Raw genomic sequence first — 26,792 nt, forward strand, 5'->3', positions numbered from 1 at the left:
TCCAGACCGAGGTACAGCTGGGCATGAATTTCATTGAGTTCATTAATCACAATATTTGCCTTAGTCAGATACTACAGATGGAAAAGAACTCAAGCCTAGAACTGACTAGTGGAAGAAGATTGGTCTGCATCACATTTGGGAAACTATACAGTGTTTTCAATCATCCCAGACTTCTAGATGCCACAAAAGTCCATTTTTTGATCACCAGTATGCTACTAACTATGAAATATGGCTGCAAATCACGGAATCACAACTTTGGAAAAATAAAGTCTAAGTATTTCAAAGGGCATTGAACTATGGAAGCCTCAAGGCTCCTCCCTTTTCTTGTATTTTGACAATGACTTTCTTGAGGTAATAGTCCTGATTTTTATTTTTTTAAAATGGGACTTGGAAAAGTAAGTTTAAAGATAGGAATTTCAGGTAAGGAAATAAGGGAAGAAGGCAATATGGCACACCAATGAGAGAAATATTTTAGAGTAAGCAGAGGCCTAATTGTCCTATTGAGACCATACCACCTACCCAGAGCTAGTTTTGAAGATCAGGGACTAAAGATGAAAGAGGTATATTTCAGTGACATAAACAAACAAGGACTGTGTGTATAGTATGTGATATAATTACCCCAAACTGTCAACAAAAGATTAAAAGTCATTACCTCATTTTTAAGTAGTCTGTTTATTTTCAAATAAATGAAACTGCCCCATGTCAAACCTTATTTTATTTTATTTTTTAAAAAGTCAACAGTTGAACCAAAGTGTAATTCTCCCATTTCACTTTCTGGTTCTGTGTCAAGCAGCCTTGAATCATGAAACTGAGTTTATATATATATATACAAATATGTGTATATGTCTACATATGTATGTATTTCCCTCATTAAAAAAGTTATATAATAAACACACAAATTCTCTGTGAACTAATTTACTTTTTACACTCTACTGTACATGCATGCAGCATATCTTAATGTTTATGTAGTATTGTGCAACCCAGGAAGATGTGAATTCATAACCAAAGGGCTAAGAGATATTAATTTTTTAAAATAACAAACAGGATTATGTACATACAGAGCTTTTATATTCCAGCTGTGTTCAAATTTGCTTTTAAAAAATATAAACACGTAAACCTATTTTGAAATGCCACTGATCATTACTTCTTCATTTTTTCAACTGGAAAAGCATCAGGAACCTTGCAAATGCTGAAATCATTTGCCCTCTGGATGATACTTCCTCTTTGCTACTTAGCCATATGATTTAATGGCATTCGTTCATACCCTAGGATTGGGCAATGTTGGTCACCACAGTACATCTGGGGGTTTGTCACAGTGATACTTTCTACATTAGGGAAGATTTTTATTTAGTCTTGGGTAAATCAATGAATTTGGCCAACCCTAGGAACCTGCCTTTGGGGATGGCAGAAATCTTGGACCAGGATGCAAGCCTGGGAAACACAGAAGGAAAGGTCACTCTCTATTGTGCCCAGGCTAGCCCTCTTATCTGAGAAGGCATAGTGTAATTGTAATAATGATTTAGGGCATGGAAAAAAATATAAAATGGGCACAGGGAAAGGATGCTGCTCCATCGTCATCCTGAACGTCCAAGAACTTCTGTTCAGAATCTAGGTATCTTCTTCTTTGTGTAGATAGAGAAGGGAAAAGGAGAAAGAAATCTAAGGGGCTGATGAGAGTATGAACAAGTTCTCACCAGGCTTTCTTCCTGGAGAATGAGGAATGAAAGGGATAAAAAAGAGGTGTAGGATAGAATTTAAGGGGTGCATCAGAACCCCAAAGAAGGCAGGGCCAGTCAGCATCTTGACAGGTATCCAAATGACTTGCATTTGAGAAAAACAAATCCTTCCCTCCCCTCCCCAAACACACTGCACAGCAGATAACTTTTCAGTAGTTCTTAGCAGCAAAAATGTGAAGAAAGAAAGAAAAGTCTTCCTTCTTGGTACTTGGAGCTCTCCAGGTTACAATACCGAAGGGTGTCAGCTGATATTCCTTGGTCTGTTCATCCCTCAGAGACCATCAGACTTAAATTCCATAAGAATTACCTTCTTTTTCGCATACCAGCTTCAAGCCTTCCCAGCTCTTCATAGGACTGGTAGAAAGTGTCAAACTCTCTGGCCCCCCAGCCTCTCCAGACAGCCAGGCACCATTCCATGTTTTCCTGTTCAAAGCAGCACACAACCGTGTCCTTTGCTACAACAGCGGCTTCAACCAGCGTCCTGGGGAATCAAAGGACAGACCTTGAGAATGGAGGTAGAACTCGTCTAAGAAAACATATGGCATCACGAGACGAGGACGCAGACAGAAGCTTCATTTTATAGTATTTTGTGTGCATGTTTAGAATGAAATACTGAAAAGGTGAACAGTTGCAGCATTATAACCTTTCATGACTAATATATTGGAAATGTATATAAATATGTGCACAAATATCTTGTATGTATTTATATATATATATATATACACACACACGTATAAATTATGGCATATATATGTGTGTGTGTATATATATATATATATATATACACACACACACATATATATCTCTCATAAAAGTTTACAGAGACCTCTTATTGCAGCCCTATGGGGTAGCCAGTGCCAAGTTAGTTATCACTTTTATACATAAGGAAGCCTGAGACTCAGAGTAGAATGATGATTTACTCGTTATTACACAATGAATTAGTTAATAGAGGGTTGTTATGTGCCAGGTGCCAAAAATACAAAGACTAAAATGAAACTGTGCCAACCCTCTTGGAGCTTACATTCTCTCAGATGNATGTTTAGAATGAAATACTGAAAAGGTGAACAGTTGCAGCATTATAACCTTTCATGACTAATATATTGGAAATGTATATAAATATGTGCACAAATATCTTGTATGTATTTATATATATATACACACACACGTATAAATTATGGCATATATATGTGTGTGTGTGTGTATATATATATATATATACACACACACACATATATATATATAAATAAAAAACTCAAACTAACTCTTAGGGCAAAACTAGCTCCTTAAATGTGTGTATATACACACATACATATTTTTTCTACATATATCATAAAAATAATATATAATATTGTCCAGATATAATATGGGTGGCTGGTAGTTCAGTGGATAGAGTACTGGACATGAAGTAAGGAAGACACCTCTTCCTGAGTGAAAATCTGGCCTCAGACACTTACTAGTTTTATGACTCTGGGCAAGTCACTTAACCCTGTTTACCTCAGTTCCTCATCTACAAAATGAGCTGGAGAGGAAAATGGCAAACCGTTCTGGCATCTTTGCCAAGAAAACTCCAAACAGGGCTGCAAAGACTAGGACATAACTGAATGACAGAAGAACAACAACAAAATATATGTATGCAAACTACACATACATGCATGTATGTCTATATGTATATTATATGGCCATAATGCCTTGTAACAGCATAAAATTGGGGTCAAGAGAGACAATCTAGGGCATGGTTTTTATTGGGTTTTTTTTAAACCCTCATCTTCTGCCTTATTGGTTCCAAGGCAGAAGATGAGGGTTTAAAAAAAAAAAAAGGTCACATAGCTAGGAAGTGTCTGAGGCCCGATTTGGACTCGGGACCTCCTGTCCCTAGTTCTGGCTCTCAATCTACTGAGCCCCCCAGGTCCCCCCCCCCCATGGTTTTTATTCTTAATGAACTGAATCTTGGTAATTTTAGAGATGCGAGTTAGAAAAGGCATTTTCCTTAAGCCAATCAATACCCCTAAAGTGATGGGACAATACCATCAAATTCCTGATTCTCTGCTTATGGATTAGCAATTTTCACATTTCAGGCTGACTCCATGCTGCCAGGCAAAACACTTTTAGATCTCTTACCTCTTTGTCCTCCGGGATGGAGTATAGGTACACATTTCTATGTAATTTAAATTATACAGAAATATATGATACACATATATAGTATGCTAAGGTGCATAGTAGATGAAGTGCAGAGCTAGAATCAGGAAGACCTGAGTTCAAATATGACCTCAAACACTTACTAGTTGTGTGACCCTGGGGAGGTCACTTAAGCTTGTTGGCCTTAGTTTCCAAATTTGTAAAATGAGCTGGAGAAGGAAATGGCAAACCACTCCAGTATCTTTGCCAAGAAAATCTCAAATGAGGTCACAAAGAGTTGGATATGACCAAAATGACTGAATACATAACACAAATATGCACATGCATATGTATGTATATAAATATATACCTTTTTCTATTATAGGCATACCTTTTTCTACTACACTTTACAGATACTGAAGGGTTTTTTTAGTTGAAAGTTTGTGGCATTCCTGAGTTGAGTAAATCTATCAGCACCATTTTCCCAACAGCATGTGGTCACATTGTGTCTCTGTGACACATTTTTGTAATTCTTGCAATCTTTCAGACTTTTTCATTATTATTATATCTGTTATGGTGATCTGTGATGAGTGATCTTCAATGTAATTACCGTAATTTTCTTGGCTACCAATGGACCACACCAATATAAGATAGAAAATGTAATGAATACTTGGTGTGTGCTCTGATTGCTCCACCAACTGGCCATACCCTGTCCCTCTCCTCCTCCTCCTATTCCTTGAGACCCACCAATATTGAAATCAGGCCTGTTAATAACCCTATAACAGCCTCTAAGTGTTCAAGTGAAAGGAAGAGTCAAACCAATGTGGCAAACTTCACTGTCACCTTATTTTAAGAGATGGTCACAGCCATCCCAACCCTTAGGAAATGCCATCCTGATTAGTCAGCATCGAGGCAAGACCTTCCTTGCAAGACAAAATAATTATAACCTGATGAAGGCTCATAGATGATGGTCAGCATTTCTAAGCAATAAATATATTTTTTTTAACCCTTGTACTTCGGTGTATTGTCTCATAGGTGGAAGATTGGTAAGGGTGGGCAATGGGGGTCAAGTGACTTGCCCAGGGTCACACAGCTGGGAAATGGCTGAGGCCAGATTTGAACCCAGGACCTCCTGTCTCTAGGCCTGACTCTCACTCCACTGAGCTACCCAGCTGCCCCCAATAAATATTTTTTAAATTAAGGCATGTACATTGTTTTCATAGAGATAATACTACAGCACACTTAATAGACTATACCATAATGTAAATATAACTTTTATATGCACTGGGGAAAAATTTGTGTGACTTGCTTTACTGCAATATGTAATTTATTGGGGGGGGGGTCTGGAATCAAACCCACGATAACTCTGAGGGATGCCAGTATATATTAAAATATACATATTGGACTATATTCTTTGTTTTCATTTGTATATGGAGCTTCAGGTGAGAAACCCCCTTGATCAACGTTGACGGGCACATTCACTGAACTTTTGGTCTCTGAGAGTTGCCCTGGGCATTGTGAAGTTAAATGTTTTATTCAGAATCTTAGAAGCAGAGACAAAACTTGGACTTAAACATTCATAATTCAGAGGCCAGCTCTGTACCCATTGCTTCATTATTGCCTCTTGAAAGACTGTATTAAAGCTGGCCTATGCCACATGTAACTGGGCGGATAAAATCTACTACAAAAATTATAATGCAGTTTGGAACGAAATGTAAATGACTTTGGGATTCTGCCTAGTTTGGGTCCATTGTGCAGCTGACTGTCAGAGAAGCATGGTTCAATGAAAAGAGTATTGAACCTGAGAGTCAAGAAAAATGGGTTTGAGTCTTTTGATTACTTACTAAATGTCCGACTTTGAGTCTCGGTTTCATCATTTAAAGAAATGAAAAGGTCAGATGAGAAAAATTTTAAAGCCCTTTAAAGTTCTAAATAATGATGATCTTCCTTTGAGAATGGTGTCAGGGGGGTTAAAGTTCATAATGAACTAAGACTGTTGAGGAAATACAGAATGACAAATACTGTTTGTTATCAGGGAAAGAAGTGGTTAAAGGATGATAGAAGATGAAATGTTGTTTGAGATAAATATCAATTGATGTCAGGGAGAAGGCAGATCTGCTCAGTTTATTTTGCTTTTGCATGTTCTGATGAGTAAAATTATTTTTGTCTAGGAAAGACAGATAAGTGAGGAGATAGTAAGAGAGCAACTAGCTATTATTGCAGAGTCCAAGTCACCAGGTACAGGTGAATTACATCCTAGGATACACCAAAAACAAAATGGCAGATGCAGTTCCTGGGTCCCTATCTGTAATCCTCTGAAAGACTATGAAAATGAAAGAGGCATCACAAACTTCAAGAAGGCCAAATATCCTAAAGAACTGGAGAGAACAAGACCTACAAACTGTAGGCCAGTGAATCTGACTTTGATTATTGACAAAATTCTAGAATAGATTATTTAAAGGATGCTACAATAATGCTTAGAAAAGGAGGCAGAGATCACAGAGCTAGCATATCTGCATCAAAAACAGGTCATGCAGGGGGCAGCTAAGTGGCTTACAGGATTGAGAGAGAGTAAAGCCTAAAGACTGGAGGTTCTGGGTTCAAAATTGGCCTCAGACTCCTCCTAGCTGTGTGACTCTGGGCAAGTCATTTAACTCCCATTGCCTAGCCCTTGCTACTCTTTTGCCTTGGAACCAACACATAATATTGATTCTAAGATGGAAGATGGGGGTTTAAAACAAAGACAAATTATCTTCTCTCCCCCCTCGCAGAGATGGTAAGCAATTTGATCTGGATTATACATGTATTATCATGTAAAACATACTTCCATATTGGTCATTATTATAAAAGCACAGCCATATAAACCACCCCCCAAATAAAAACATAAATTAATGTGAAAAATAGTATGCTTTGATCTTGCATCGGACCCTAACAGTTCTTTCACAATTGATTATTGCATAATATTGCTTTTGTTGTGTACAATGTTCTCCTGGTTCTGCTTATTTCACTTTGTATCAGTTCATGGAGATATTTCCAGCTTTTTCTGAAATCATCCTGCTTATCATTTCTTATAGCAAAATAGTGTTCCATCACTAACATATACCACACCACAATTTGTTCAGCATTCCCCAAATGAGAAACATCCCCTTAATTTCCAAATCTTTGCCACCACAAAAAGAGATGCTAGAAATATTTTTGTACAAGTAGGTCCTTTCCCCATTTTTATAATGTCTTTGATATATAGACCCAATAGTGATGTTACAGGATCAAAGGGCATGCAATTTTATCACCCTTTGGGCATAAAACTGCCCTCCAGAATGGTTAGATCAGTTCACAACTCCACCAGCAATACATTAGTGCCCCAATTATGCCACATCCCCTCCAACATTTCTCACTTTCCTTTACTGTCATATTGGCCAATCTGATAAGTGTGATCTCAGAGGTTTTTCAATTTGCATTTCTCTAATCAAGAGTTGATTTAGAACATTTTTTCATATGATTATTGTGTGGAAGAGATGAGTTTTGGGGAAAGACAATGAATTCTGTTTTGGATGTGTCAGGTTTGAGATGTCTCCAGGACATTTCGCTTAAAAATGTCCAATACTGGTAAAGGGCAATTTGAAGCTCTGAGTTAAGATGAAAATTTCATCCATAGAAGTTTATGAAGTCACCAATAGTGAGCATAGAAAGTAGAGGGACCTCTAACAGAACCCTGGTAATCCCCACGGTTAGAGGGCATGATCTCAATGATAAGCCAGGAAAAAAGACAGTGGAGAGGTTTGATAGGCAGAAAGAGAACCAAGAAAGGGCAGTATTATAAAAGTCCAGAAAGGAGAGAGTGGTCAAAAGCAGCAAATATATGGAGGATAAATACTGAGAACATGGCATTAAACTTGGTAACTAAGAGGACATATGAATTGAGGAAAAAAAGCAGAAAAAGTGACAAGTGAGTACATATAGCTTTAATATAGTATATAGAGTTTAGTTGAGAAAGGAAGGATAGAGAACTAGAAAAAGAATGAGGTATTGGTAGGGTCAAGTGAAAGTATTTAAAGATGAGACAAACCTGAGTACGTTTAAAGGCACAGGGAAGAAAATAGAGGTTGAAGATTAAGAGATAGAGAAGGGGTGAATGAGGATGCAATCTTCTGGTGAAGAAAGGAGGGAATATGATCAAGGGCACATGTAGGGGATTCACCTTGGCAAGGAAGAGGGGCAGCTCATTGTCAGATGCTAAGGAAAAAAAAAGTAAAGGATAATATCAAAGGATTTTGAGATGGAGGGAAGGAGAGAAGAGGGAGCTCATGCCAAATGGTTTGGTTTTTTCAAGAAAGTACAAAGTGAAATCCTCATCTGAGAGAGAGTAGGGAGGGGGACATATGGAAGGCTTAAGGAGATAATATAAGGTTTGAAAAATGTTTTTGGGGGAGGATGATAGGGAATAAATTAGGGGAAAACAAGAAGATTGCCTTATGACAGAGAAGCCTCAGTTATAGAGACCAAAGTTACAATTCTTGGTTTGAATACGGATTCTTGAACCACTTGTAATGACTCTATGCCTTCCAGAATTTCTGTGGCCTATAGGTTAGGAACCACTATGCTAGGTAATTATTTTTATTAGAGATTCAGGGATCTGTTCTCTATTAGAACTCATCAAAAAGGGCTAACTTCAAGGCAACTCATCCCACTGTCTAATATGGGAGAATAAAATTGGAAACATGATGGACTCAGGAGCACGTCTCTTATTTCTAAAATATAATCATTTACAAAACAAGGGTCATTAGCTAAAAAAGTGACTCATCTTGGAAAGCTCCATGGTGACAAGTGCCAGAGGTTGATTCACTGCAGACATTTCCTTTGTCATCATTCTGCTCTTAGGGAAAAAAGTGAAGCGGGATTTTCCCCTGCTCCTTGTGCTTTAGGAAATACCAAAACCAATAGACTCTCCAGAAGAATCAAATTAATGTAATGTGGAAGTGACCCAAAATATATACAAAGTAGAATTTGGGGACTTTTCATACAAATAATTTATTACCGGAGACTCGGTAGCTGAAGTGAAGAGATGTAAACATTCCAGGGTATTGGAGTACACCAGGACTTGCAGCCCAGACCATAATTAGTCATGATCTGCCTCAGCCTATACATTTTCCCAGCCTTGTATATAAAGTCCTGGACAAACTGTTCTTGCTCCTGCTTTATTCTCACAGTGAAGCTGTGCATTTCTAGTGAAAACAGCTGGCATCTGAAGTGGAAGTCACAGAAGGATGCCAAGAAGGGGAAGCAGCCCTTGCTGCAGTAACTGGGGACTCTTGTAGGCAGCAGTAAGTCCTAGGATGATAGATTAAGAGCTGGAAGGGACTTGAGAGACTGTCAAGAACCACAAGCACTGCTCTTTGCAGATGAGTCTTCTGAGACTACCTGGCCCAGGCACAAACTCCATGTCTCCATTATTACCTAGAACCGAAGTACTCTGGGGGTATGTAAGGGTTTCTGGGTGGGGGAAAGAGAGAGGCAAAAGTGAAAAGGCTGCTTGAACCTCATGGATAATTGCTTCAACTCCCAGCTTAATTAACGCTGGCCCCAGAGATGTGGCCCCAGTGCATGACCTTCACTGGTCACACGGGAAATGGGATGCACTCACAAGTGAGTCACACATTAAATAACTACAGGATGGCTAGGAGCTTCTCAGCACTTTCTTATGCTATGGCTGGGTTGCTCCTTTTCAGGGATTAGCAGTAGATAATTTCTTTTAAAAACCCATCACATGCTGCAAACTGAGATGATGATGAAAGGGTTGAAATGAACTTTTATCAAATGCCTACAACATGCCAGCTAAGTGCTTTATTTTTTTTTAAATTATTATTATTTTTTTTTATTTTAAACCCTTAACTTCTGTGTATTGACTTGCCGAGGGTCACACAGCTGGGAAGTGTCTGAGGCCGGATTTGAACCTAGGACCTCTCGTCTCTAGGCCTGGCTCTCAATCCACTGAGCTACCCAGCTGCCCCCACCCCCCCTTTTTAAAACCCTTACCTTCTGTCTTGGAGTCAATACTGTATTGACTTATAGGTGGAAGAGTGGTAAGGGTAGGCAATGGGGGTCAAGTGACTTGCCCAGGGTCACACAGCTGGGAAGTGTCTGAGGCCAGATTTGAACCTAGGACCTCCCGTCTCTAGGCCTGGCTCTCAATCCACTGAGCTACCCAGCTGCCCCCTCAGCTAAGTGCTTTATAAATATCTCTTTAGATCCTCATAACAATCCTGGGAGGAAGAAGCTATTATGATTCCCATTTTATAATCGAGGAAACTGAGGCAGGCAAAAATGAACGTCACACAGCTAGTAAATATCTAGATGAGGTTAGATTTGAACTTGAGTCTTCTTGCATCTGGACTCGGTGTTCTATTCATCACACTGCCCAAATGCCTCATGATGCTCAGTTGCAGAATAAAAGAAGAGAAAATATTTTCTGAATCATAGAACTTGGAAATAGAAGGGACCACTGAAACCAATTCCCTCATTCTACAGAGGAAAAACTTTTAAAAATGATTTATTCATGGCCATACCACGAATAAGTAGGAGAGTCAGTCTTGAACTTGGGCCTTCTGACTATAAATCTAGTTAAGAGAAACATCAATAAACCAAAATGCCCAAATTATAAGAATGCCTTGGATTCCTTTTGTGTATTTTAAGACTCAAGAGGAGTTTCTAATTCAACCTTACCCATATGGGGCCAATTCTCTAGCCTTTAATACGGCTATTACTCTACCCCGCTGGGTACCAGATTCCTTCTCCAGTCCAATGACGATAACATCTCCGCCTTGCCTAAGAAACAGAAAGTGGGAAGAATTTTACTCACATTAGTAATCTCCAGGGTAAATTGATACAGTCAGCGGAAAAGCATTTGCAACACATATATAGTTTCAGCTAATGTATTAAATTACTGAGATGGCATGACAGAGAAATGGTAGAACAGAACTTCTCCAAAAGGAAATTTAATCACAATGAAATCACCTCCTTTACTGCATTGTGTCTGATAGGGGCACCGGGCTTAGTGCTGTTATTATTAGATTTTCCGGAGAGAAGAAAAAAAAAAGACTTAGAAGCAAAAAATACTCGTTAATAGAGCTATTCTCTTCAGCTTTCAATGAGAGTAGTTATAAAAACTTGTCCTTAACTGTGGCCCCCAAATGGGATAAAACCAAAATTAAAAAATTAGAAGCTATGATATCTCCCCCCAAGAGGTTAATAGGAGATTCCTCTTTTTTTTGGGGGGGGGGGGAGGACAAGGTGTATACCATGTAAACCTAATTAAGGGAAGACTTTACCTGGGGATCCAAATGAGGTCTTTTACTGAGAGGATTTTGACTGCTTGTAGGTGTGTAGATGCTTCGCTGTTCAAAAGAGACCCATCCTTTTCAGATCCATCAGAGCAAAAATTGGGCTCATGAAATTTTTCCGAGTCTTCATAATCAGTGGAAAAAGGAACACTAGGGGAGCTCATGGGTGAACTTGGCAGACTTGAGAAAGACCTAGTGATTCTGGTGGAAGGGGAAGATGAATATGAGGACATGGAACAATAATCTGTAAGAGAATCTTGGTGGTTTAATATCTGAGTTCCAAGTTCTTCGCTAAAGATGATGCTCACATCGGCTATACAGTCCCCCTCAGGATGCTTCTGGCTGGCCATGTCCACAGTGGAGAGCCCCAATATGGGCTGCTCAACTGGAAATGTATCTCTGAGTGGGCTGCAGTCTCCACAAAAGTACCGTGCACATAACTGATAGGTTGCAGAAAAGAACATCACTACCGAGTTGTCTTTGTCATCCAGGCACCAGACCACTTCTTCACCATGGCACTCCGAGTTGACCACCATTGATGTTATCATGGAAGGAGGAGAATAGGGATCTAATCGTCTATTTATTTCCAGTGTGGCACAGTCTATAATTAGGATGCCAGGCCCATTGCTGTACCAGACCTCGGACCCACTGTTAGCTATTTCCATGGCTCTTACAGGGTAAGGATTCTGTCGGGGATCATCATCGGTGATGTTGAATTTGGATCTGTTTGCAGTATGTGAACACAGATAGGAGCAATTCTTATCTGGAATACCCTGGATCACAGGAAACACTGCCACAAGTCCATCGGACATACCAGCCAAAACGAGGTAGGAATTCTGCTGAAGGAGAAACAAATCCATTCTCAGTGTAAATTCTGAAATTCTTTTTTTCTTTAAAAAACATTTATTTTTAATTTTAAAAATATTTTTTAAAATTTATTACCAATTACACGTTATAACAAATTTTCATACAAGTTTTCCAAAGTTATATGATTGAACTTCTCTCCTTCCTTTTCCCATCCTGTGTGCTGGCAGTCAATTCGATCTGGGTTATACAGGTATTATTATGCAAAACATATTTCCATATTTGAACTTTGAAATTCTTACTAGTTTAGTTTCACAACTTTTAATAAAAAGGCTGCAGCATTATTCACTTATCTTAAGGGCAGATCTTAATGGCATCTGTGCTCTCCTCCCACCCTCACAGCCCAAGCAAAGAGTCATTTTCAGGGCCATGGATTTCTAAAATTGGTTCCTTCTGTACATCCTTCTTAACAAAGTATTACATGATGCGGATCAAAAGGATCTTCCTTCCTAAAAAACTAATTCCTAGAGATAATTTCAATGTGTCAGATCAGGCTATCGGCATTGTCTCTTTTGCCCATAATCACTGTTTCTATTCCATTTTCCCCAAAGACTGGACCCTTCCTGATGTAAGTAGGATGTGAGCTGACTTCTTAACTAAAGTGGATACCTTCTGGTAGGGCTAGAATTTTGGCAAGGAACTGACTTCAAGGGTGGCACAGTATATCCAGGTGAATGGCACCATTCCATTCTTTTCAACTCTTGTTCCCAACTCTACGCAACTTTTTAATCAAGGGTTTAGTGCACACCCACGTATTTTGTAGAGATCTATATTTGTAAGTGAGGGTTATTTCCCTTTACCTGTGAAAGCAATTTAGGTTCTAGGTCCCTAGGCAAAGGCCAGAAGAACAATGCCAGTGCCAGGTGCTTATCTTTAGAACCGGTCTCTCAAACTGTCAGTCTCTTTGGGTTTGGCACAGACCCTCTGAACCCCCAAACTGTGATGCTGAATTCCATTTTCCTTATAAAACAAACCAACCAACAAACAAATAACCAAAGATGGCCAGCTCAGGTTGAAAAACCCCAAGACAAAGCAGAGGCAGAAACCCACGTCTTTGTGCCAGTGAGGATGAAAGAACAGAAAGCCACCTCTCGACTGGGTGTTAGAAGCTCTAAGGAGGTTTGACTCAAACTGTCAAAGTTAAAACAGTGACCTGACCTACAGCTCAACAGCAAAGTCAATAAGCCCTTAGTAACTTTCTCAGAATTCATTTTCAGTATTTTAAAGAAAACAGCCAAGGAAAACATGAAAATAAAACTGCATTTGAAAGCCCCAGGCTGTCAGCACTCCAGCTGTGGCAGCAATCACTGGCTTCCAATGGGAATGCGTGTTGGGCAATCCATACTAGAGTTCCACTCTGAGACATTCTGCTCTCTCCAGCTACAGGACAGGACAACGTCTACCGAGGAGAGGCATTCATCAGATCCAGGTAAGCCAACAACACAGACTACGCTTTATTACCTCGCCCCCATTCTGGAGGCTGCTTACTTGGCACAGAAGGGAGGGCTTTTGACTGGCAGAAAACTTTAAATAACTCTTTGTTTCATGTTTTCTAGGTCTCTGATGAAGACTGTGTCCCAAATTGCTCATATACCTATCTCCTTTCTTTCTTTGGGGGGTAAAGTTGGACCTGAAACCTAAAGCTAAGGTGAAGATTCCCTCCCTCCCCTAATGCTATTATCAAAGACAGAGTCATTAATGTGGCAACTGACATTTTCAGAGTTAAAAACAGCAAAATCAGGCTCACATTTATTTGGACAACCATTCCTCAGTTCTAATAAAATCTGTATATTAGATGAAAAAAGAAAGTATTGGAAAATTACCCAGCACTTAGCACAGTGCCTGGCACATAGTAGGTGCTTAATAAATATTGACTGATACTCAGCACAATTTAGCTTCCCAACCTGAAAAAAACCCAAAACAATTCACAACGCTTTGTGAAAAGCAGACTTTTGACACTGGCTTCAGTTTTGTTATGAGCCCCATTACTAGAAAGGCAGAATAGCTGGTGACTTTTCTTTGACTTTTCTTCATTTTTTCTTCCTTACCTTTTTCATAACAGGTACCGCCAGGAAGCAAGTGACAACAGATGGGGTATCTAATGCGTTTTGGGGGGCATTTAAAGGGCACATACCCTTTAAGCTGTATATGTAGATCTTCTGGTCCTGTGGGCAAATATGAAAGTGGTGAAATTTGTAGCAATAAATTTATATTTTGTGTGTGTGGGCAAATCAAATCCAAATGGCTTTAGATAAAGAGTAATGTGAGGAATTGATATTTCCCATTGTTTATTCTTTAATCTTCAAGGTCACTGTTTTTCAAGCAATTTCTTCAAGCTCTCTTTAGTGCGTGGCAGATTTTACAATAGCAAATGATGTAATGCATTATCTAAAATTCAAACCCTCCTTTGTATTACCCCGATTGCATTTCCTTGCCTTGTATTCTTCTGTCTTTTATCACCATCTTCTACTTCACTGATAATTACAGACAAATGGTAACCTCCAGATACACATTGGGGTGGTGAGGTACAGATGGAGTATCACTAGCCTGCTATTGTACCAGATCCTGGTGGTTTTAATTTCCAGCTTTAACAAAGTAAGCCAGGAGCCTGGGAACAGGTGTCTCTAACCTTGGCTAAGAAATAGGCTGTGGAACCAACGTACCATTGAGAAGGCAAATGTAGCATTTGACTGACCTTTCTGCAAATCCTCCCAGGCTTAATTGACTATGCTGATGACTAGTTTTATGATGCACATGAACAAGAGAGCTGTGAAGTGGCCATCAGCCAGGACGTTGGTGATGATGGGCAACAGTAATTACCTCAGTGGCGGTCCACAGTGCACTCTGAATTTTTAATTGACAGCTAAGCTTCATTCCTAGGCAGCTCATTCTCTGTACTTCTATAAGTCCTTTCTCAGTGTTCACCACTGTATAGTTCCTAAAATCAACAAACAAAATTATCATCACTGTAGAGCAGGGAGAAGTCTATTCCCTCCTGTCTGCTGAAAGCAGCTTTGCAAAAGCATATACATTGAGGGTCAAACAATAAAACATTTATTAAGTACCTACTATGTGCCAGGCACTCTGCTAAGTGCTGACATATAAAAAGAGGCAAAAGACAATCTCTGACTCCAAGGAGCTTAATCTAATGTATTACAAACCTGTCGTTTTTCATTTAAGAAACTGAATGAAGTCTGCTCACATTTAATGATGCCATGTCCTGTCTCCCTAAGCCAGGAGTTCTTGACCTTTTTTAGTGTTATGGACCTTTTTTAGCAGTCTGATAACACCTCTGAATCCCCTTTTCAGAATGTCTTTAAAGTTATAAAATAAAATACAAATGCTTATGATGGAAACCGAATATTTATTTATGAAAACCCTAACTTTCTGTTTTAGTATTAAGTCTAAGACAGAAGAGTGGCAAGGGTAAGGGGTAAGTGCCTTGCATAAAATGTGGCCACATAGCTAGAAGTATCTGAGGCTAGATCTGAACTCAGGTCCTCCCAGCTCCAAGTCTGGCACTCTCTCCATTGTGCTACCTAGCTGCCCCTGAAATCAAATATATTGAAATATAGTTATAAGATTTTTTTAAAAAGTTCACAGATTTCAGGTTAAGAATCCCTGGCATAGGGGGCAGCTAGATGGCTCAGTGGATTGAGAGTCAGGCTCAGAGATGGGAGGTCCTGGATTCAAATCTGACCTCAGACACTTCCTAGCTGTATGACCCTGGGCAAGTCACTTAACCACCATTGCCTAAACCTTACCACTCTTCTGCCTTGGAACCAATAGGCAGAAGATAAGGGTTAAAAAAAAAGAATCCCTGGCATAAAAATTGGGACACCAATGCATTGTTGGTGGAGTTGTGAACTGATCCAACTATTCTGGAAGGCAGTTTGGAATTATGCCCAAAAGGCTATAAAAGAATATATAACTTTTGATCCAGTAATGTCAGTACTAGGTCTATATCCCAAAGAAATTTTAAAAAATGGGAAAGGACCTGTTTGTACAAAACATACTTATAGCTGCTCTCTTTGTGGAGGAAAATAATTGGAAACTAAAGGCGTGTCCCTCAATTGGGGAATGGCTGAATAAATTTTGGTATATGATGGTGATGGAATACTATTGTGCTATAAGGAATGATGAATGCGATGATTTCAGAAAGAGAGGGAAAGACCTATGTGAACTGATGCAGAAAGTGAAACAAGCAGGACCAGGAGATCATTGTACACAGTAACTACAATATTATGGAATGATCAAATGTGATAGACTTTACTACTAACAACAATATAATGATCCAAGACAATTGAGGGACTTATGAAAAAGAATGCTATCCACCTCCAGCAGAATCACTGGAGAAGAAATGCAAATGGAAACATAATTTATCACTTGTTTATTTGGGTATGTTTGGGGGTTTTGGTTCTATAAGATTATTCACTTATAAAAATGGATAATATAGAAATTTTAAAAAAGAATCCCTGGCATAAGATATGCCCATCCTCTCTTGGAAGAGAAAGAAATGAATGCCTACTACATGTCAGGCACTATGCTAAATGATTTACAAATCATATCTCATTCGATCCTTACAACAAATCTGGGAGGTGGTGTATTACCTAGTGAAGGAAACTGAGGCAAAGGGTAATTTACTCACCCAGTCATAGTTAGTAAATATCTGAGGCCAGACTTGAACTCAAGTTATCTTGTTGAAATGACTGACTCCAGGTCTAGTGCTCTATCCACTGTACTATCTAACTGGACATGTGGAAAGGCAAAATAAGCAGAGTATCATTGTAGACTATACTAAAAGTGGAACTTTGCTTTTTTAATGGCATATGGGGGTGTTTTTTGTGGGGAATAAAGCTAGAATGACTAATTTTCCAATTAATTGTAAAGCATTCTCAACATCCATAAAGTCAGAAATACTCAATTTCTCCAAAGCTACAAATCTGACAAAAGAAGCCATAAAAGGAGGCAGCAGAATCAATTAAATTTGGCTTAAGTTTGCTGCCCTATTTCTTTCAGAATATATTTCAGTGCTGGCTAATCTGTATCCCAATTATGCCAGTTAAAACAGTTTTCATGCTATGAAAATGCTCTCTCAGCCTTCCCCACCTCCCCAAAGATTGTCACATGAATTATATGGGACAGAAGGCATACATCAAATGGAGAAGAAACACCTAAAGAACCATACAAGTATGTTCTTGAATAAAAAATCAGAATCCACAATTTTAAGGTTGAGCAGTGAATTAAAGGGAAACCTCTTGGGGATTTGGTAGAACCAGCAGAGTAGTTTCCATCTCAGGAGAAAACTCCCATTCCACAGTCAAATATTTATATTTTTGTAATGCTAATTGGATACTCATCAAAACCTTAGGGAGCACAGCTCATTATGCTTTACTGTTAACAATTTTAATTAATTGAAATAGCTTTCTATAATGTTGCAATATGTTTTCCTGAAGTTCCTGTGTAAGTGTAATTCTGTGGCAAGTAAAAGGGTTAAAAAAATTCTTTCAGATAATACTCTCTGATTTAGTTTCTTCCCCCGACTCGAACTCTTTTCTTCTCTGGTTTTTCTGATTTATTTATTTTTTAAAACCCTTTCCTTCTGTATTAGAAGCAATACATTGTATTAGTTCCAAGACAGAAGAGTGGTAAGGGTTAGGCAATTGGGGGTTAAGTGACTTGCCCAGGGTCACACAGCTAAGAAGTGCCCGAGGCCACATTTGAACCCAGGACCTCCCATCTCTGAGCCTGACTCTTAATCCACTGAGCCACCTAGCTAACTCTTCTTACTTATTTTTATATTCTTTACAGACTCTTCTAGATGCCTCTCAGTATTCACCACATTGAAGTTTCTAAAAACTACTGACCTGTTTCTGCTCTATGATGATTTCCCTTGGGTCAAAGGACATGAATTCTAATCCTGTCTTTCCTCTGGCCAACTGTATGGCCTTGGGCAAGTCACTGTCCTCTATCTCTTCAGCTTTAAAATACAGGGCCTGGGTTATAGTCTTTGGAAGAATCAAGTTCTAGATCCATGGTTCTCAGTTCTATGCTTCTTTCCAAAATAACATTCATTTTTTTTACATAGAAATATTTGGATTTTTATTAGCATTTCATGTTTTGTGTCAAATAAAATCTTTTTTCAGATAAAAATATTCTCTCAGATGTCTGCCGATATCTGTTAAGTCTAAACTAGTCCTTTAATTTTTAAAATTTGTTGGTATGTGAGGCTGTAGATTATAGGGGAGAATTCAGGCTCTAGAGTAAGAAAGGTACATACTAAAATGCTGGTTCTGTGAATTTGGGCAGGTGACTACCTCTTTAGCCCTCAGTTTCTGCATCTTTGGGAGAGCATTGGTTTAGATCATCTTTAAAGTCTCTTCCAGTTATTAAAGTAGCTTCCTGGCAGCCTTTTCCAATTTCTAAAATGTCCGTCACATTGGCCTTAGCAGCAAGAATAGGAGGACCTTTGTGTTTCCTCTATCCCTGCGGCTACTTCTTTTTTACAACTAGCCTTGGTTCCTTTTCCTATTAAAACCTAAGTGAACTGCTTCTTTTCTGATCCTACTCAGTTAATGGTGACCTTGGATGCCTCCTCTGCACTTTTAACTCTTCAATAAATCTGAGCCCTCCACTGCCAGGATGTGCCCTTCAGTGATGAAGAATGAAACCCATCCCTGCTTGCTGCTGATCTTTGCAATGTCTGTCCAAACTCCCCTCATTTCTAGGGCATAAATATGCCAGGGAACCACCCCACCCAGAGGAGCCTTCCTCTGGATTCCTCTAACATTGCATGGACACGTCACTAGTCTCTCGTTCTTTTTTTGTGATTGACCCATATTTATTTCCTCATGCATAGATCCCTGTAGGGCAGCTAGGAGATGTGTTGGATATAATGGCAGGCTTGGAGTCATGAAGACCTGAGCTCAAATTAGGCTTCAAGACTAGCTGGGTGAGTCTGGGTAAGTTGCTTAACTGTTGGCCTCAGTTTCCTCATCTGTAAAATAAGCTTTAGAAGGAAATGGCAAAGCCCTCCAGTATCTTTGCCAAGAAAATCCCAAATGGAACCCAGAGTCAGACACCAATGACTGAACAACATATTCTTCTACTGACATCCTTTCCAGAGCCACTCTTCCAATTTGTAACACTTTGTGGTTTCCTTGTCCCCACCATATTCTTCTCAGTTATTTCTGTGGGACCCACATTTACAATTCTCTAGGGATGGTATTATTCCATGATTCACAGTAATATAGTATTCCTGATAAGAAGATGGGTCTTTGTTTTAAGGAGAAGGACAATGTCATTAAAAGGTCTGCAGTTTCTCAAAGCCAACCCAGCCCTCTTTCCTCTTGTTCAATAAAGGGCTGAGCTCACTGTCCATCTGTCATGCTGTCCCAGCAATACGTACTGATGAATGAAGTTAGAGAGTTGTCTGTCCATTTGCATAGCATGGTCTAAAACAGATGCTCTCCACAGAGAGCTTAAATGGGGAAGAAACATTTCATCTTCTTTTTCACTAACCTTGACTTTTTAACATTTCTCTCAATTATGAATGGAGGCAATAAACATGATTCTGAAAAGGGGGTCCACAGGCTTCACCAGACTACAAAAGGGGTACATGACCCCCCAAAAGGAAAAAGCCCCAAGGCCAGACAATGCATATTTTTCAGTCATTTAGCTTTACCAGTGTGAAAAGATAGGTAGAATTCTATACCTTCCCTGCACTGTCTGCTTATATTCCAGGAGTCTTTTTATGTTCCTCTTTGTGCATACAATGACTTTTTTTGGTCTCTGTTCAAGGAATAATAGAATCATAGAATGTTAAATTTGGAAGGAATCTTAAAGATCATCTAATCAATCAATAAGGATTTATTAAACACTTCCTACATGGCAGGCACTGTGCTAAGTGATGGGGATACAAAGGCAGAAAATGAAACAATCTCATCCAATTCCCTCATTACAGAAATAAGGAAAGTGTTTGGAAGACCACTGTCGGGTGTAAAGGTTCGAACTGTGTCTTTTCAGGGGTCTGTGAGCTTTGCACACCTCTGGTTAATTAAAAAAGCAGCAAACGAAGGTTACCTGGATTCCTCTTTTCCATCCCAGAACACGACAGTATATTCTTGTCCCGGGGATGAGAAAAAAGAAGTCTGCTTCCCACAGTGCAGCATGTACATGAAAGTTGCAAAGGTGGGGTCCTTCATCTGGCTAACTACGGAAACGGCCAAAGGTCGCTGAGGGAAAAGACATCCATCCAACCGTGTGAAGAAGGGTTTATGGCTCATTAATACCAAAAATCAATGGCAGTTAGCAAAATATTACATGTGAAATTAGCTTTCATAAAACCCAGGGAAGATGCTTTGTTGTCAGATTTCCTTGTTCAATATCACAGCTTTGGCCACATTTTAGAAAAATCAGGCAAGAGGATAAAGCGACTTTGAACATAGAAGGTAAACCTTGGGGTTTTTCCAGATTAGTGTAGAACCAACTTAAAACTATTTTAGTCACGGTCAATTTAGCATTAAACTGCTCATATTGACCTAAATTCCAAGTGTTCCAACTTTCATATCCAGGGCCATCCAGTCTTCTTGAGACTCTTTCTTAGACTTCATTTGGCTTCCTACCACATTCTAATATTTCAATCTAATTTTATAATAGCCCAAATTTAACCCTGGAACCATTGCATCCTCTCAGGAAAGTTATTTTCAGAAATTATAATATGATCCACATTCCTCATGAGAAAACATGATTGTTTTTCTTCCTAACATCTGAAAAGAGGTCCTTGCCCCCCCTTTTTTTCTCCAGAAAATATGAATTGACTTTATTGCTATGAATGCAACTGCATTTTTTTTCTGGCTATGTAATTACAGAACTAAGATTTTTCATTCTTTAATTTTAAAAAAGGGAACTCATTTTCTTTAAGGCAATAATAAAGTGAGAGATTAAAAATTAGGAGAAATGAAGGAATAAAAAAACATTTATTAGGCATTTACTTCCTATGGGCCAGACACATACTAAATATCCCATTCTATGACAAGTGAGAAAAGGTATATCAACTATGGTTGCGTTGGCCAAAAAATATGGTTGGCTGGCTGAGTATATATAGTCTTCACATATGACAGAAAAGCTTTAACAAACACTGGGGAAGTCAGCGTGCCTGAATCTTTCCTCTCCCCTTTCCACTTCCACTAACACCCTTTGTCATACTATTCCTCCTCCCAGGTACCTTTTCAGGTTTGGTGTCCCAACACTCCGTCATGAGTGCCTGTAGTCTATGGAACTGTACTTCTTCTGGCTGCCCCAGCACTGGACGAATACCCTTGGATAGCTTCTTGGCGATCTGAAGTTGATGATGACCAAGCACAGGCCGCTGACCTGAGAGCAATTCATAGAGCACCATTCCATAAGAAAACATGTCCACCTGAGGAGAAAAGGCAAATCTCTTCAAATGTGGCCAAGCACATTGAGTAAAGAACTGCAGGTTACCTGGCTGGTATGGGGATTGATGGGAGGATAAGGGGGGTGGGGGGGATATAAAAGGAACAAAAGACACAGTCTTTGCTTTAAAACTACTTACAATTGAGCACGCAAACTCTTTTTACTTAAAAATTGTTATCTGTCACAAATGGTACAAGGAGCCTTATAAATAACAGGCATCATCAAAACATTATAATATTTATGTATAATTTAGTTGCTATTGGACAATCTTATAACAAGTGGTTAAGAAATGGCATCTTCGTCAAGGAGATGGATATGGGGTGTAATATGGAGGGATCCCCACATCTGTGAAAGCCACTGTTGTACTAAAAATGGATGAGGAAGAATAGAGAATTTTCTTACAAATGTTCCCCTTCTTTAAAAGTCATCTATTTTAAAATAAGATGAACCTATATGGCTACTTAGAATTTCACATTTCAGTTTCTATTCTTAAAGTCTTTTCTGCATTGACTTATCCTATCTTGGGCAATTTCACAGAAACCTAGAATTTCAGACCAAGAAAGGTCTTTTGAAATCACAGATTTATTGTCTGGTATATAAGTATTCAGGAAAACTATTTTTCTTATTCATTGCACAATTAGCCAGTGACCCATCTAGGGTCACAAAATAATAAGCTGTCACTGTGACCAAAACTGCAAAGTGCTATTTTTATGCTGAATAATAAATTACTACATAAGAAGATTTAGGAAAGTTACAAAGGCTATGTTTTTGCCCTTTTCTGTGCATCCCAAGATAATTTCTAGTTGTCTTGTGTCTCTGTAAAATGAAACTGGCAAACACGTATCCAAATCGATTTGGCCGTTTCCCTGTTTAGGGTGAAAGAAGCCAAGAGGGAAGATAAATATTTAACTATAATCAAAGACTGAAGCTGGCCTGCATGTGAGCTGATGGCTAACTGCCTGAACTTAAGCTTTGTTTCCCTTGGAATTCTCTCTCCTCAATCTTCTTGGCTTAGGAGAGCTACTTCACAGGTGGTTAATACACAAGAATTTCCTGAAAGAGTAGAGGCTATCATTTGCCAAATCAAAGTCTAATTGTTTGAGCCTTCTTATCTTCAAGGCATTTATAGCTGCTGTAGCTAACTCAATCTTTTTGTTACCAGAAAGCTACAGGATAGATTGTGGGAAAAATAAAAAACAAAACAAAACATTCAAACTTTCATTTTGGCATGATAAAATATTACCTAATACTCCCTGATGATAATCTATTAAGATTGAAAAGGGAAAATAAAAAACATACAGGGAAATTTGGGCAATTTCTAAAAATACTTCTAAAGTCAAATTGCTTTATTATTGACAAATATAAATAATGTAATTAATAAATAATAGACGAATAATGTGATCTATATTATTTAATTATGTAGATGGCAATAATTATTATAAATTACATATGCATATATAAAACCAATAGTTACATATTCATGGATTGTCAATATCGAGAACAAAAATAAAAATTTCTATAGCATTTTAAGGTCTACAAAGTGCATTTATCCATAAATACCATGTCAAAAAAAAAGTAATGTAAGGATATTATTATTCTCATTTTATGGTTGTAGAACCCACAACCAGGGAAGCCTGTATGATTTGTACCCAGGGTCCTATCACTAATGACAGACTTGGAATCTGAACCCAGGTCTTCTGACCCAAAGTCCTATGTACTTTTTACTATATGAGTTTGCATAAATAAAACCTCAGCTCTTCAGAACTGTCCAGTCAATTCTGGACTAGAATTAAATAAAGCCTTTCACAGATAGGAATGTTGAAATTCCCAAAAGAAGAATGGACACCAGACTCTTTCCACTGATTTATAAAATAAAGGTTTGCTTTGGAACAGCGTCAGTTACCTTTTCATCATATACAATTCGGGGCCTGATCTCGGGGGCCTGGTAGCCAGGGGTCCCCTCTACTCCAAGAGCTCCTTCATGAAATGACTGCCGAGAGATTCCGTAATCAGAGAGTTTGATATTGATGTGTTCTTTGACATCAAGGGACCAAACTAAAATGTTGTCCGATTTTAGGTCACAGAATATGATGTTCTTCTTATGAAGGTAGGCCAGGCCTGAGACAATCTGATAGGCTATTTTCTGTGTAAGCATGTGCCCCAGGGGCATAAAGGAAGAACCTTTCCAAAGAAAGGAAAAAAGTCAAATTCATTATAGCAAATATCTCTTTGCCCACCCCTCACCCACTCTAGTCATTTATAGATTACTAATGAAATAATACTGACTCCTTTATTTGGTATTTAAAGCCCTTTGCCACTTGACCTCAACCTCTCTTTCCATCATTACTCCATTTCCTGCATTCTGAAGTCCAGTCAAACTGACCATCTTTGTTCTTCACATGTGCTCTCCCATGTCTGTGCCATCTCCAGCTGCCATCCATCCCTGGAATGTACTCCTACCTTACCTCTCAGAATCCCTAGTTTACTCTTAGAATTCTTGAAATCCTTGAAAAGTGATTTTCTTCTACATGAAGCCATTCCTCTGCAACTATTAGCACCCTCCCCATCCAAAAAGCCTTGTATTTATTTTGTGGGTATTTTCTATATAGCTTTAGGTATACATGGTGTCTTCCCTAATAGAATGTAAACTCCTTGAGGACAGACTGTTTGATTTTTGCCTTTGTATCCCCAGACTCCTAGAATAGGCATTTAATAAATCCTTGCTGACTTACTGATATAACTACCTTTTAAGCGTCTTCCCAAATATCTTATTTCAATGTCCCACAAGCTAGAAGATGCCAAATCATTTTGATGAAATATTACTTAGCACTGAATTTTTTGGTTATTAGCATTTCATTTATGAGATGTGATACCTCTATAATATCAATAAGTCAAAATTTCTACAGATTAGCCAACCTCAAAGGCTGTATCTTGCCATACTGTAAACATTCTGTTGGTATGTTTATGGATTTTCATCAAGACAGCTTTAGGTGAAAAATCAATTTGCATGCTACTTTCTACACTGCAAAATACAAAGAACACTTTCTCAGCTAGTTTAAAGTTTAGAGTTCCCTGTTTCTTAGGATGGACTAGTGATTTTATGGTTATAATTAACCACTAACAAAATCACTAACTAAAAAATAAACCTACTAAGCCTACTTTAAATGAATGAAGTATCTTCTTAGTTATGTTTACTTCATATTACAAAGAAACAGAGAGAGAGGGGGTAATAGAATGAGAATGAGATAGAGAAAGAAAGAATGAGATAGATAGATAGATAGATAGATAGATAGATAGATAGATAGAGAGAGAGAGAGAGAGAGAGAGAGAGAGAGAGAGAGAGAGAGAGAGAGAGAGATCTTAGTTCAATTCCCACCTACCTGTGTCTGGTTCCTACCTATGTCTTGATGCCTATTTTAGTCCATAGGACTCTTAGCTTTTTATAACTAGAGGATGTCATCCCATCTGGGACTTTTCTGTAGTAGTGAGGGGCTTACTTTCTCTCTTTCCTGTTCCCTCTTATTAGAGTAATGTTTTTTGCTAGGTTAAAGATGCAGCCTATGGCCATGGAAGAGAAACACTGCCTGATTCTCACTGGCCTGACTGAATATTTTAGTGCTTCCCTCTCCAAGTCATAGTGTGTTTCTTATAAAGGTGAAGATACTTGGCAGAGCAAAAGCAAACAAATAGGGGGCAGGTGGGTAGCTCAGTGGATTGAGAACCAGGCCTAGAGACGGGAGGTCCTAGGTTCAAATCTGGCCTCAGACACTTCCCAGCTGGGTGACCCTGGACAAGTCACTTGACCCCCATTGCCTACCCTTACCACTCTTCTGCCTTGAAGCCAAAACACAGTATTGACTCCAAGATGGAAGGTAAGGGTTTAAAAAAAAAAAGGTGATCAAATTTTTACACACATTGTACTGAAGGAAAAGAGACTCTTGGATGTTACCTTTGGACTTTTCAGAAAGCACAGTGGTAAGACTACCCAAGGGGGCGAGTTCTAAGGCAAAGCAAAGAGGATGAATGCTAATCCCAATCAAGGAAACAATACACGGATGTTGTAAGGAATGGAGCATGCTGGCTTCTTGCCGGAATTCTGAAAAATTCTTCATGGCATCCATGGCTCGTAGATGCTTCAGCATGGTATCTGACACAGACAAGGTGAAAGCCTGCTTTTAGTTAAGCAAAGGACAAGAAAACAGTACCAAAATGCCAAAAATATCCACGAGAGTCCAATAACCATATAAATAACGATATTGTTCAAAATAAGTGATGCTTACATTGGCTCCAGTCCTGCATGCTGGGACTTAACCTAAATTGTATATGCTTTCCAAAAAAATGTGGTCCTACTGGGATCCCTACAAAGACAGGAGTCCCTCTCTCTTGGGCATTTGGTTATTTTTGCGTACAACAGAGAGAAAGGTTGGGCTCCTTCTGAAATAATGGTTTAGCACAGCGTTTTCCAAAATTTTACTGAGGGATGACTTTAAGGGGTTTGTAGCTTGACCTTAAATGGTAGTGACCAAATTAATAAGACTGTGAGAAGATGGGTCACCTCCTACTCCGTATCCTTAGCCCATGTGGACTTATTGCCAACACAACTACACCATGCCTTCGACATTCTCTCATTGTTTCCTCCCAAAGTTACCCTCTTCCCACTATTGCACCTGGTTTTGGCCCCTCAGAATAGTTAAAACAATCCAGATACCCATAGCATCTGAACAGTTCAATTTCTCTTGGCCATTCCCACTCTTACAATCTCCATATCCTATCTTCTGGATCATTGCAACAGCTGGTTCTGCATTTGGGACAGTGGCCAGTGAGTAATGCCCACTCCTTTCATACACACATTTTTTATTTGTCACTGGGAAAGAGAAGCACAAGATTCGCTGACATGGATGGGTTGCAATTGCCCTGCCCTTCTCCCTAAACCTATACTTTTTCCAGAATGTCTATTTTTGACATCCCCACTCTTGCTGTCTCTCTCAGGTCCTCATCTCCTTGACTCCTCATTTGTTAAACTAACATTGCTTTCTTCAAAGTTATCAGTCACCTCTTCATTACCAAAGAGGATATTCATTCCTCAATTTTAAGTTTTCTTGACTTCCCTGTAGCATTTGATACTTTTGGCTTTACTCTTCTCCTAGATATTTACCGTCTTCTCTCTGAATTGTCAGTCTGTCTCTCATTCATAACCTCAGCATTATCCTTGGCTCCCCATTCTTCCTTCCTTCCCATTTTATGACTCCGACTCCATAAAAATCTCTTGCATGAGTCCCCTTCTCTAGTAACAGAGCCACCT

General features: G+C 38.9%; 1 protein-coding gene across 1 annotated transcript in view; it reads right to left on the reverse strand.

Annotated features, from left to right (window-relative positions):
• Positions 1-676: 676 nt before the first annotated feature.
• The window catches only part of LRRK1 (leucine rich repeat kinase 1), a 150,113-nt gene continuing 123,997 nt past the window's right edge, over positions 677-26,792 (reverse strand). The window contains exons 25-33 of the mRNA XM_044665409.1: positions 25,440-25,637; positions 23,394-23,671; positions 21,279-21,473; positions 20,135-20,286; positions 14,873-14,990; positions 14,101-14,217; positions 11,177-12,027; positions 10,572-10,673; positions 677-2,217 (exon numbers count right to left, since the gene is read on the reverse strand). Coding sequence (XP_044521344.1) covers positions 2,040-2,217; positions 10,572-10,673; positions 11,177-12,027; positions 14,101-14,217; positions 14,873-14,990; positions 20,135-20,286; positions 21,279-21,473; positions 23,394-23,671; positions 25,440-25,637 — 2,189 coding nt within the window. The 3' untranslated portion in view covers positions 677-2,039. The remainder of the gene's footprint in view (positions 2,218-10,571; positions 10,674-11,176; positions 12,028-14,100; positions 14,218-14,872; positions 14,991-20,134; positions 20,287-21,278; positions 21,474-23,393; positions 23,672-25,439; positions 25,638-26,792) is intronic.

The sequence above is a fragment of the Gracilinanus agilis genome, chromosome 2 (genome assembly GCF_016433145.1).
Source record: "Gracilinanus agilis isolate LMUSP501 chromosome 2, AgileGrace, whole genome shotgun sequence".
NCBI classification, from domain to species: Eukaryota; Metazoa; Chordata; class Mammalia; order Didelphimorphia; family Didelphidae; genus Gracilinanus; species Gracilinanus agilis.